At 42.4% G+C, this 12695-nt stretch overlaps 2 protein-coding genes across 2 annotated transcripts; both read left to right on the forward strand.

The window, feature by feature from the left end:
• The first annotated feature begins 95 nt into the window (after window positions 1-95).
• Window positions 96-2708, forward strand: MAGOH (mago homolog, exon junction complex subunit). The gene is made up of 5 exons (XM_080623654.1): window positions 96-213; window positions 358-416; window positions 748-858; window positions 1247-1329; window positions 1892-2708. The coding sequence occupies exons 1-5, from the start codon at window positions 126-128 to the stop codon at window positions 1989-1991; spliced, it is 441 nt and encodes a 146-aa protein (XP_080479780.1). The 5' UTR covers window positions 96-125; the 3' UTR covers window positions 1992-2708.
• A 523-nt stretch (window positions 2709-3231) lies between these two features.
• Window positions 3232-11012, forward strand: CZIB (CXXC motif containing zinc binding protein). Its single transcript, XM_080623653.1, has 8 exons — window positions 3232-3441; window positions 3533-3616; window positions 4295-4351; window positions 5088-5169; window positions 5664-5695; window positions 6130-6207; window positions 9409-9474; window positions 10298-11012. The coding sequence occupies exons 1-8, from the start codon at window positions 3436-3438 to the stop codon at window positions 10373-10375; spliced, it is 483 nt and encodes a 160-aa protein (XP_080479779.1). The 5' UTR covers window positions 3232-3435; the 3' UTR covers window positions 10376-11012.
• Window positions 11013-12695: the final 1683 nt, after the last annotated feature.

The raw sequence follows: 12695 nt of genomic DNA on the forward strand, positions 1-12695 counted from the left end.
CGACTACAACCCCGTCCGCTGCTCCGCTCGTGGCGGTTGGAGCTGCGCACACGTTCCACCGCCCCGCCCGCTGTGACGCGCTTGCCGCGCGCCGGCGCGGTGCATGCCGGGGCGGTGGCGGGACCATGGCGAGCGATTTCTACTTGCGGTACTACGTGGGGCATAAGGGCAAGTTCGGTCACGAGTTCCTTGAGTTCGAGTTCCGGCCCGACGGTGAGCGGCGGGAGGCACCGGGCGGGAGGGAGGGGCGCGGCAGGGCTAGTCTCCCTGCTGCCGGGAGGACGCTGGGCCGGGCCCGGCCGGAGCCCGCTTGGTGCTGCCGTGGCGGGGCTTTAATGTCCGCACTGTCTTCGGCAGGGAAGCTGCGCTACGCCAACAACAGTAACTACAAGAACGATGTCATGATCCGAAAGGAGGTGAGGAGAGGCGGCGGCCGCCGCCGGGGAAGAGACGTGGGGAACGGGAGAGGGGGTGCGCGCCTCGAACGGTCCTACAGCGGGTGTTTTGTGGGCAATCGGCAACGCGAGGCACTTGTGTGGCGCTGTCATAGCATCCCAGACTGGTTTGTGTTGGAAAGGACCTTAAAGCTCATCCAGTTCCAACCCCTGCCACGGGCAGGGACACCTTCCACTAGAGCAGGTTGCTCTAAGCATCATCCAGCCTGGCCTTGAACACGGCCAAGTTTGTGTGAATGGAGCAGCCAGGACAGTGCCTGGGTTGGTTTTCCATGTTGGGATGTTGTTTCAGGCTTACGTGCATAAGAGCGTGATGGAGGAGCTGAAGAGAATAATCGACGACAGCGAGATCACAAAAGAAGATGATGCTCTATGGCCTCCTCCCGACAGAGTGGGTCGACAGGTCAGTGTGTGGTGGTGTAGTAACTGATGCTTTAATTTTTATGTGTTGGCTCGTTAGAAGTATAATGGAACTTCTTCCTCAAGTCAGTATTGTTTCTAGCCAAGAGGGAAACAAAAGCTATATTAAAACCCAAGCAGTGCCTGAACAGCAGTTTTAACAGGATTTATTTTTATTTATTTAATTTATACTATTTATTTTATTATCTTTAATTTTATTTATTTATGAGAGTCACAGATCTGGTGCATTCAAGACCTTTGTAATAAAAATGGAAAAGCCATCATCTCAGTACTTACGTATTTCTGTAACTAATACCATAAAGCAGTAGTTTCTATAATCTTTCCTTTATATATAATCATTTCTATAATCTGTATATTCTTACAATTTTTAGGAGCTTGAAATAGTGATCGGTGATGAGCACATCTCCTTTACTACGTCAAAAATTGGTTCGCTCATTGATGTAAATCAATCCAAGTATGTACCTTGCTTTTTTATGTTGCTCTTGTTGGCCTGTAACAGTTTATATTGGAACTTCTGATTATTAGGTACTTGTATTGTTCAAAGTACAAATCAGTTCCTGGGATCACAAGTGATCTGTGTCCCAGCGTAATGTACCAAGTGCTTTTAGATGGTGGCACTACATGCTGTATTCTCACTCACAGAGCAGCTAACCTCACTGGAGGAACTCCTGTTAGATGCATTCAGAGTCTGAACTGTTGTTGGCCTGCCCCATACCAAGACGTCTGTATCTCACCTAAGCAGAAACGATTGTTTATCATGGTTTTAAATCCAAAGTGATGTTGCTACTAACCTTCGTGATAAAAATGCTCATTTTGTTAAGACTTGCAAACTTGGGAGTACACAATATTTATCAATCAATGTAGAATGCAACAAATTGTTAATATCTCAAACGACCTCTGGAAAATCTCCCTGTAAATTTTGGGGTTTGTTTCTTAATAGATCACTTCTATAAACTGCTCTCTTAAAACATCAATCTAACTTCTATTTTCTTCGTCCCTTCTGCTGTGCACTGCAGGGATCCAGAAGGCTTGCGAGTGTTCTACTACCTGGTCCAGGACCTGAAGTGTCTAGTCTTCAGTCTTATTGGACTGCACTTCAAGATTAAGCCAATTTAAATCAATCAAGCTGAAGTTTGTACCGCAGTGTCTGTACGGGGTGGGAGGGAGGGATGCTGTTTAAGTTCCCCATATTTTTGGCTGAAGTTTTTATGTATGTTAGATTTTTTTTTTCTTTCTTTTTTTTTTTTTTTTTACGAACTGTCAGTGTTTTAATAAAATGGTGAGGTCTGTATTTTTAATTTACAAGTTCTGGTGAGAAACTGACTTCATGACATTTCTTTTGTTGTGGTACATTCAGGATACGTTAATGCACTCATCAGACCAAGCTGTATTCTGCTTCTCTATGCAGCAGTAGAAAAATGCAATTAAGCCTGGCTCTGTGAAATGAAGCTTCTGCCGGCTGTCAAGATAAACTTTTATTACTATCCTAAGGAGGATATTCTGTTAGCCAGCTCAAACATGGAAAACAACTGAAGCCCTGACTGCATAACTGGTTACAGCAAAGATATGTCAACTTTATAACAACCTGCTGCTATGATTAGGTTGCCTAGAGAAGTTAGGTTGCCCAAAGAAGCTGTGGCTGCCCCATCCCTGACAGTGTTCAAGGTCTGGCTGGATGGGCCTTGGAGCAACCTGATCTAGTGGAACATGTCCCTGGAACCAAATGAGCTTTAAGGTTTCTTCCAACCAACCCATTCTATGATTACCCATCTACCTTCAGAGAAATAGATGACAGGCCACCCAGGCATCATCCAGGATCCATCCAGGATCTTCACTTGTAAGTTGCAACTATAAAAATGGACGTTAAAAGCAATGAAGAATGTATTCAGTGAAGTTCTAGACTAACAGATCATAGAATAGTTTGGGTTGGAAGGGACCTTCAGAGCTCATTTAGTCCAACCCTTCTGCAATGGGCAGGGACATCTTCATAGAAACATGGGATAGTTAGGGTTGGGTTGCTTAGAAACACATCTATCTAGACCTATTGTGCTGAATTAAGAGACTCAGAGGACCCAGCTTTAAAGTAATGTTTGTAAAGTACTGTAGGAGATCCCAGGGCGCTCCCCACAGCAGCTCTGCCAAACAGCGCCCTTGCTTTCCCCAGGAGCAGACACGGCTCCCTCCCCACATGCCAGCCCCGTTTCCCCACCGCCACAGTCCCGCCTTCACCCCCCAAGCCGGCCGCACAGCTCGCCCGGCGCTGCTCCGCGGACGGGCAACAGGCCGCGCTGGAGGACGCCATCTTGACTGAGGGCAGCTTCGGCTTCCCGTCGGCTTCAGCCGGCAGAGAGCACCGGGAGGCGGCGGCCAGCTTGGCTTAGGGCACAAGCGCAACGGGGTGGAGGGGGGCAAAAAACCCAAACCAACTCAAAATACGCAGAAGCAGCTCTGAAACGCGCAAGTGCTCCCGCGACACGGGACGGGGTTGAGGGGGAGCCGTCAGGGCAGTCCCGACAGTGCGGCGGCCCCGTGAGCCCGGAGCTGGGCTCCCTGGGAGGCCATGGGGGTACGTAGGAGCCGCGGCCGGGCCGAGCCAAGCCAAGCGGAGCTAAGCGGAGCTGGGCTGACGGGCTCTCTCCCTGCCTCTTGCCTTGCAGAGGATCGGGCTGCAGTTGCGAGCCACGCTGGAGAACATCACCCGGCTGCGAGCCGAGGGGGAGGACTTCCGATGGTACCTCAAGGTGCGGGGGGCGGCGGTCCCGGGCCTTCGGGAGCGGGGAGACACCTTCCGCGTTGTGAGGAGTGTTCGGAGAGTCCGGCGGGGCCATGGGGTGGCGGCCTGTGTTGTTGGATCACAGCACCCAGCTGAAAAAGTGATGTGGTTGTTGCCCCACAACGCAAGCAGGCTGCTGCAGGAGCAACGAATGTGATGGACTAAGTATACAAATAGCACAGAATGGTTTGTGCTGGAAGAGACCTTAAAGCTCATCCAGTTCCAACCCCCTGCCATGGGCGGGGACACCTTCCACTAGACCAAGTTGCTCATTTAGTACATGCGTGACGTTATCCATTACTCTTGAGTACTGAAAAGCCTGAAGTTTAAATGTTGCTCAGTGCCTTCATGGGGTAATCCATTGGCAGGTAACCCAGGTGAATGGCAAGATATGCTACTCCCATCTTCCATTTTGTGGCCATCCTTTGTAATGTGTTTTCCACCAAAGGGCAGACCCTGTGCAATGGGCATACCTGCCACGCTGAGTCAGCTCATGGGCCTGTCGGGATAGCCAGACACTGATCCCTGCCTCTGGCTCCTCTCAGCTGGGAAAAAGCAGGGACTGTGAATCTGGAGGGCTCACATCATCTTCAGCCTTTTAATCCCTAATTATTGACAGCTTTAAATTGTCTGATTCATTTTTCAGCTGAAATGTGGGAACTGTGGTGAAGTTTCTGAGAAATGGCAGTATCTGCGATTGATGGTACGTTCCCCTGTTGTAACCTGCATCGGAACAAAAACGAGAAACACAACCTCCCTCTTGCACACAAGGATATCTGCATCAGGGGTCATGACTTGCACTTTAGATGAAATGCAGTGTTTTAATAGCTGTACACATTGAGGAAATGATGTCATGTTCCATATTAAAAACAGTATTTGGGGACTGTTAATTGAAATATGCCATTGGGATGGCAGCTGTTGGTGACAAAAGTATTTACTGCTTTGAAATAGCCACCTTTCTGTAAAAACACCACAAGCTTTGGATTGGTATCAGAATAAGGTTGTGCCTGTAGCGTATTTCTCTGATCTTGATGGAAACTTTTGGGGGAACTTGAGGTAATTCCAGGCAAGTTAAGCATGCTAAATTAGCATCTGGAAATCGAAAAGGCAGGATACATTTTGTCAGTGGTAAAAGAAGCAATATTCTTGGGAATAATCATGCCTTTTGGTTGCATACTACTGAGTGGTAAGAATGTATTTTGAGGAATTAACAGAACATGCCTTTATTGGACAAGACATTGTTCACTATTTTAAGTCTAGAACAGAGCTATTTGTTGATCATCACAGCTTTCTGAGTTATAGACGCCTAGTCTATAACACCTTCTCATTGCAATACTTGTAAAAAGTTAAAGACCACTGCTGTAAAAGCTACTTTACCTTTGCAGAGGATTCTGCCAGAGTGCAGTTAAAAATGGTGTCTCTGTTGTCATGGTTTTTAGGACAGTGCTCCCCTGAAAGGAGGCAGAGGAAGCGCCACTATGGTGCAGAAATGCAAGCTGTGCTCCAGGGAGAACTCCATCGGTATGTGCTTAGGAATTTAAGAGGCATCATCCATTTTATGCTTTTTCTCCTAGGTTTATTTTTCAGTCCCCATATTTTGCTTGATGCTGTTAGTAAAGAGCACTCACCAGGGATTTTTTTCTGTGTACACTGGTGCTCGAGTTCACAACAGGAACATACTTGTCATTGTGCACATGAAAGAGACAGCACAGCCTCCTAGTGCATTCAGGTTTCTGCATGAACAAAACTCATATCCCTAATGTCATTTTATAAAAGCATGCCTTTTTTTTTTTGCATTAAATCATTACAAATGGTGTAATGTCAACTTCTCAGGAGAAGTGAGAAAAACTGAATTGCACCTTTTGAGGGCCAACTGCAGGAACTGCTTGGTTACCCTGTTTCTTCTACTGTGTCTACTGAAATTTGTTTGCGAGAAGCAGCTGGTGCTTGGTTTGTGCTGAATAAAGCTGAAGACATAATGCCACTCACTTTTACACTTCTGATTTTTTTTTTAGATATTTTAAGTCAGACAATCAAGCCTTACAATGTAAGTTTGTTTTCTCTTTTATATAACAAGATAAATGAGCATTAATAATATTTTGAGGTTTTCTTTGTCATCACATTCCTCCTTCAGGAACACAAAAAGCTGGTCTTTTCTCCTGACAGAAAATTGTCTCATGTAGACTCCTGCACACAGGCTCAAGTGTAGAATAATTTGATATATATCATAAGCAAAACATAAAATTATATCACTCAAATGAGAGGTGATCATATGGTGTCCCTATTAGTTTCCTTCTGAAGGCTTCCTTGTGGCAGACTAAGAAATTTTAGTTAATTGCCACTTATTAAGTGAGCCCTAGGGTTTTGCTGTCACTTGGGACATCACAGTTGATAGTATCGCCTTTAAAGCAGTTCATTTCTAGACTAATGCTTGTCACTGTCTATTAGATGCAAACTAACAGTATTCTGACTCAATTACAGGCTGAAGACAGTGAGAAATTCAAGACAATAGTGGAGTTTGAATGCCGAGGTCTGGAACCAGTTGACTTTCAACCACAGGTGAGTTTTTGTTCCTACAGGTTCTAGAGTATTAAAATACACACTATTTGAAATTGTACTGCTCTTCCTAGAATGTCCTACGTTCTCCCCGGTTTTCCATACCCTCTACAGTTTTGTCATCATTTGTCTCCAGAACCCAACCCACAAGGAGCTAACACTAACAACTCTTATTACTCTTTGTGCCAGTAAACTGTAAAATTAAACACACTTTGGAGTTGTTTTCAAACTGCCTTACGGGTGACTCAGCGCTGCTCTCATGAATTCACTTGCAAGGTCTTAATTACTCAGGTTATTGCAAAAGAGAGTCTTTCCCAAAGCGGAATTGCTAGAGTGCACAATTAGAATGTCACATTCAGGACAGTGCCACTTTGTTCTTGGTATGGTACACAGAGTAAATGAATTCAGGTTGTGAACAGTGTTCAGTATACAGCTTCTAAAAAAATATCCAGATTTCCTTTGAGATCACCCAAGCCGTAGGAAATCAATATTGGCATTTTTGCATTTGAAACTTGGTCAAAGACTGAGGATCTGTGGCAGTTAAGACTCTTGCAAAGCACACCTCAAGCTTGGAGTTGAAGGACTTCTTCAGGGCCAAGCTAGTTTTCAGTGATCCATTTGCTTATGCATGGTCATGCTGGATGCAAGTTAATGCCACACTATATTTAACCTATTATTCCAGTCGGATTAGGTGTAAATAGACTGACAAATATAAACCTGTCTTACCCTTCCCTCAGACTGTGACACTGTGCTAAGAAATAGACCAAAAAAGCTGATCCTACAACGAATTCTGTATAAATAAATCACCACTGCAGTGTGCTGCAGGAAGTCTTTGTCTGTCTGTATGTGTGCCTGTCTATTTGTCTATCTATCTGTACAAATGAAGTCCATCTTTTTGAGGAACAGAATGGTTATTAGTTTATTCCTGTGGAAAGCTTTGCAGCCAGACTTTGGAACTTGCACTTCCAAGAAAAATCTATGGGACGATTACAAAATGTAGGAGATGCTTACAGCTTGCATCCTAGCTGTGAGTTTTACCTGCTGAACAAAGACTTCACAGATGTACCGAAGCTTTTAATAATTCTCAAAGTTTGGCCTCTGCACTCTGTTGGAGAGTACACTTGAAACCCTGAGTGCGTATTTCAGTGAATTTTCTGATGCCTAATGAGTAAATATATCAGACTTCTGCAGTTCCAAACAATTCTGTAAGCTGCTTTATATTTGACATGATCCAAGTCAGCCTGGCATCATCTCCACAGTCTGGATCTGGCTTTTGATCAGCACCAAACTAGCATATGGCCAGAAAATACAGCATTACTCTAATTTTTTGGGGGGGTTTTTTTTGATAGACATAATAGCACCATACCCTGAAGTCAGTTTAGAGTGGTTCAATGCTTGCCTGTCTTATTTAAATTATAGTTGTTTTCTCATTTGAGTCTGAAAAAGTATCCTTTGATTCTCTGCTATAAACCCTCTTTTCCTACCTAGTAGCAGCAACAAATTCAAACTAGGTACTTGTGTGTTCTAATACGGGCAAGGGCAGTTTTCCCCTGCCAGTTACTTCTCATTGTTGTTTCATGTGCTTAGATAGATACATCTACTGCATAACTGATACATAATTTTTTGTTATACTGAAGGATAGTTCAGCTCCTTCTTGTCCCTCAAGTAAATGTTTCAATGAAAAATGGAGGGTTCTTTATAAAATTTCTCTTAAAGCTTCTTTGTTTTGTGACACAACCAATAGTTTCATTGGTAACAGAACTGTGACAATTCAATATGTGGTAAAGTCAACAGGCATTTTTGCTTCTTTGGTGTGTGTGTTTATGCTTTAGCTGTTGGTTCTTTGCCAGACAAGTCACTGCATGTCCTAGCTCCCATCTGCAGAGATTAAATGAGTCTCTGCTCTGACGCCAGAGCTGTAAAGAATGCGAGTCCCCCTGAGTGTCTGGTACAGAAGCCTGTAATTCCAGTCACATGGCAGTTCCTTGGAGGGCTGGTGCGTATCTCCAGGTGGCAAAAGAAGGGCTTCTTTTATTTTGCTAGTGTTTGTTCTATACTGCAGGTCTGCATTTTTGTCCCATGATCTTCATCTCACCCCTAGCAGTTCCCTTGAGAAGGGCTTCTGACAGTTACAGAAAGGCCATATACACACTGTGCCTTGCAGGTAGCTCTCCTGTTAGTCTGCTGCACTCCATGGTTTATTTAACTCCCAAGTGCTTAACCTTCCATTCAAATCCCAAAATATTTTAAAATCATGTGGCTTGCTTCACACATTCTTGGGCAGTTGAATGTCCAACGGGCAGTAATGGGGATTTCTTTATCAGAAATGCAAGTGTCAGTCCCTTGCAGAAAACTAGGAAGAAGCTGCCTTTACTTTTTAGCCACTGCTGAATAAAACCCTTCAGTTAGAAATAGCAATGTAAGAAACCTTCCTGGATGCTACACAGGTGGCTGAGATTTGTAAATTTACTTTTAAAAGTAATAAAACTTAATTTACAGCTTGATAACCCTAAAATGAGAGAGCTGTTCCTATAGAAGGTAAACCAGAACACCTCATTCTTGTGCTGTAACCCCACTGATAGGCTGTTTCCTTCTAATGCTAGCCTTTCCTTCAATCCGTTAAAAACAGTAACAGTAACAACAGTGAAGAACTCTTCCTTTGGAAATGATTGTTTGGGTGTATTTATCTGTTAATTCATTCATCTGATCCTGCTCTTGCTAGTCACTTTTGTACCTAAATCCAATACAAGCTGCTCCTTCTCTAGTGTGTCTTGGATTCTAACAGTATTTAAGGCAAAACTATTAACTCTCTTCCACATTTTCTTTCTATTGTTTTCTTACAGTGTAAGTTTCTTATGAAGCTATTTTGTACATAATGTGTATGGATTCTGAACACAAATTAAAGCTATAAGTACTTGGACACTGCTATAAACTTAGAAACTCAGATTTAACATTATTTGGAATACCTGGAAATACCTTTTTTAGGAGGAAAACTTGTTTCTCAACTGTGGTTGCTTAGATTGAATTTTCTCAATTCACAAGCAGGGTCACAACCTTAACCAGGAAAGAGCTTGACCATTTTTTCTACCTAATTTAAAAGAAATACAAGAAAAGTTTGTGCCGAGTTACTTTCTTTAAACAGTGCTCATATGTATTATTTTCTTGGTACAACTTGTTCTTAACTTACTGTCAATGTGTTTGCAGGCAGGGTTTGCTGCTGAAGGTGCAGAATCTGGCACACCTTTCAATGACATAAACTTGCTAGAAAAGGTATGTTGTCTTTGTTTCATTAGTAAATCTAATTATCCAGCTTTCTTTCCCTAAGTCATTAGTCATATGCTGCACATGCAAGAGACTAGTTCTGCTCTTTCATGTAGGCATAGAAAGGTCATATCTGGGCAGAAAAACTGAATCAACTTTGAACCAGCATTACTAAAGGTGTCATTTTAGAAGTACTCATTTGATAGCAGAGCAGATGACAGCTAGAAATGCAACTTCTAAGTCACTTGGGAATTCCAGAGAGCAAATACCTGGAATTGGAAACACCTAAATGGCTGGGATTATTCAGTGTGGTGAACTGATTTTTGTAGGAAGATGCCTGCACTTCTTCCTGTGCACAGAGATATTAAAAAGTAATATAACGACACTGTCCTTCAAAGCTCAGGATAATGACTCCAGCATTGCAAATCTTCCTTGGCTGTGAGCAAGAATCTCAAGGTCAAATCTGTTCCCTGGTATCCTACTTGGCAGGGATCTGCTTGTCTGCTTACCCGCCTGACTGGGGTATTGTAAATGATAGATAATCCTTTCATCTGTCATGGTTGCTGTCATGTCCACTACGGGCTGTGGAGTACATATGAAAAAGAAAAAAGTCATTGTTAAAACCACTGAGACTGAAACTCATTTAATTTCAGGTCAGTGCTCCCGGTTCTCTCAGCTATCAGAACTTAGTTTAGTGACTGCACAGTGCTTTTGACAAATCTAAGACTCAAATTTTGAGTAAGGTTTAGTTTCAGTTTGATTTCCACTCTGTTTTAGACACAACTACATTCTATCCTCTCTGACTAATACTATGAAATCTTATTTCTTATAGGATTGGAATGACTATGATGAAAAGACAAAGGAATCTGTTGGGATCTATGAAGTTACCCATAAATTTGTAAAATGCTGAAGCTTATACCCCGATAAATCCTGACATGCTTATTGATGAAGGAGCTCTAACCATCTGAGACGCAATTTCCTTGCAGTTACTTTTCACATGGCTGTACTTCAGGAATGGAAACCTAAGTTGTACATCCTGTCCCTAGCATGCCCTAATAAAATATTTTCCACAGAGCACATTAAGATGGCCTCAGTACAAACTGAAAATAGTATGTATGCTTGACTGAACTGTGCCATTTTCCTAATGTTGTCTTTTGGGGAATATATATGGTTGTGGTGGACTAGAACTTAGCTACTGTATCAACAGTAACTACTTAGACAAATTAGTTTTTGAAGTACCCGTATATGACTCTCTAATATAAGCAAATAAGCCTTTTAATCCCCAACTCCTATCAGAAGGAAATAGCTGAGTATTAATAAAGGGACTGTGTTTACTGTTCAAGGGAAAAGATACATCTTTAGCAGCTTTCTGCCAGTTCAAGAAAAGACACTGAGGTAAATTTACTGAGAACCGCTACTGGCATTTACACACAGCTGTTACAGTCTTCTGAAAATCAAGTTATCTGAGTATCTTATTAAGTAAACCTCACTCATTTCTAGTTGAAGACTGACTTTCTACTTCTTGGCAAACACAATCTTGCCAGCTGTTCTCATGTTTAAACCACAAACAAACACAACAACAACAACAATATAAAGGCAAAATCATCTTCAGTGAATTTAATTCAAAGACTTTTGGTCTGATTATTGTTTCCTGATACATTATTTCCTTCATCTTCGTTTAAATGAACAGCACATTAAAGGCTGCAAAAAGCCCTGGCTAGGAAAAGTTTATAAGCCTTCAGGTTTCTAATATTTGAAGCATGCTTTTCCCCTTCCTAGCACTTGCAATTCATACTTCCAAGATACAGTATTGCTTACACTGATTGTGATAAAGAAGAAACACTGGGAGACACTGGGAGAACCTGGAAGCTGAGGTATGTGAAGAAAGTAAAGGCAAATGGGTTTCTGAGTGAACCTGATCTGTCACATCCAACCAACATGCTCAGATTTTAATGTTCTGCTGATGGTTCTCTAGGACACAGTGGGCTGTGCTAAAAGACACGAGCTGTGTTAAGTTTTACACAGTGCTGCAGAAACAAGTGCTACTGTGGTGTTCAGCTCCAGAGAAAGACTCATCTTCCCAGAAGAGTCAAGAGGGTTTAAAAGGCAGAGGAGTTCAAGTTATACCACCATGAATTTTGCACAAAAAGGGGTATAATTTGTGTACCTCTGGCTTCCTGACTGGTGAAGACACCTTCCCCCTTTGCTATCACCCACTTTGTAGCTGGCAGAGTCCCTGTTGTGAAAAGCACATGAGGAACTTGTCTGCATCCATTTCATCTCGCATTCACATCATCATTAAGTTTTACTGATGTCTATGCTCAAGCCCTTCTGATGAGCCTTAGGCTTTAGAATATCTGCAACAAGAATGCCCAAATGAATTGAAAATGCAGCTCTAGGCACTAAGACTCTGGCATTTACTACAATAAATAACATCAAAAGTTCTAGCTGACAGAACAAGGAGGAAACAGGAGAACATTCTGTTGAGATTACTCTTCCACAGTAAGAGGATGTTTGGAAAGAGAGAATCCCAAAAGATAAAATTCAGTGATTCTTCGTTTTTAAGACCCAGGAGCACAGGTTTACATAGCAAAAGAACAGCAGATTATTGGAGAGACCCTATGGAAGGGGAGAGCCAACACTACAGAATGCTTTCAGCAGCATTCTTTTCAACCTCTGTAAGAAACATGAGCTATCAATAAAGGGACTACCCATATCATCTAATTTTGATCTGGCAATAAAAGAACTTTGTGGTTATTAACAGATAGCTTTATTACAATACGGTCTTTTCCAGTCAATTTAACAACACAGTTGGTGATTGCAGGTCACTTAAAGCCTCCCACTTCATTTTTATGTTTCTCAAAAAGCTGCTACAGTGGAAAAGCTTCAAGCAGTTGAGGCACAATCAGTTCTGATTCAAGTTTAAAGAGGAAAGTAAGTGTGACCATTAGTAAGCAAGCTTACTGCAAGAGTGCAAATGGAACCACTCCTTCACATTTCAAATTATTGCTTTTTTACTTATTAGATCAAACAGTTTAAGAGTGGTATCACAGTACTACAGTCTGTCTGAACACTCATGGAACACGTGTTCCATGTTCATAAACTCAAGTAAGAATGCTTTTTATTTTAAATAAAGTGTTCTGAGAACACGTGGATCTGTTGGAACAGCAGATGTGTTACTTAATTTTGACATTGTGAATGGTTCTATTTCCTCAAACATGCATTCAAGG

Source organism: Psittacula echo, assembly GCF_963264785.1.
Source record: "Psittacula echo genome assembly, chromosome: 7".
In the NCBI taxonomy this organism is placed as follows: Eukaryota; Metazoa; Chordata; class Aves; order Psittaciformes; family Psittacidae; genus Psittacula; species Psittacula echo.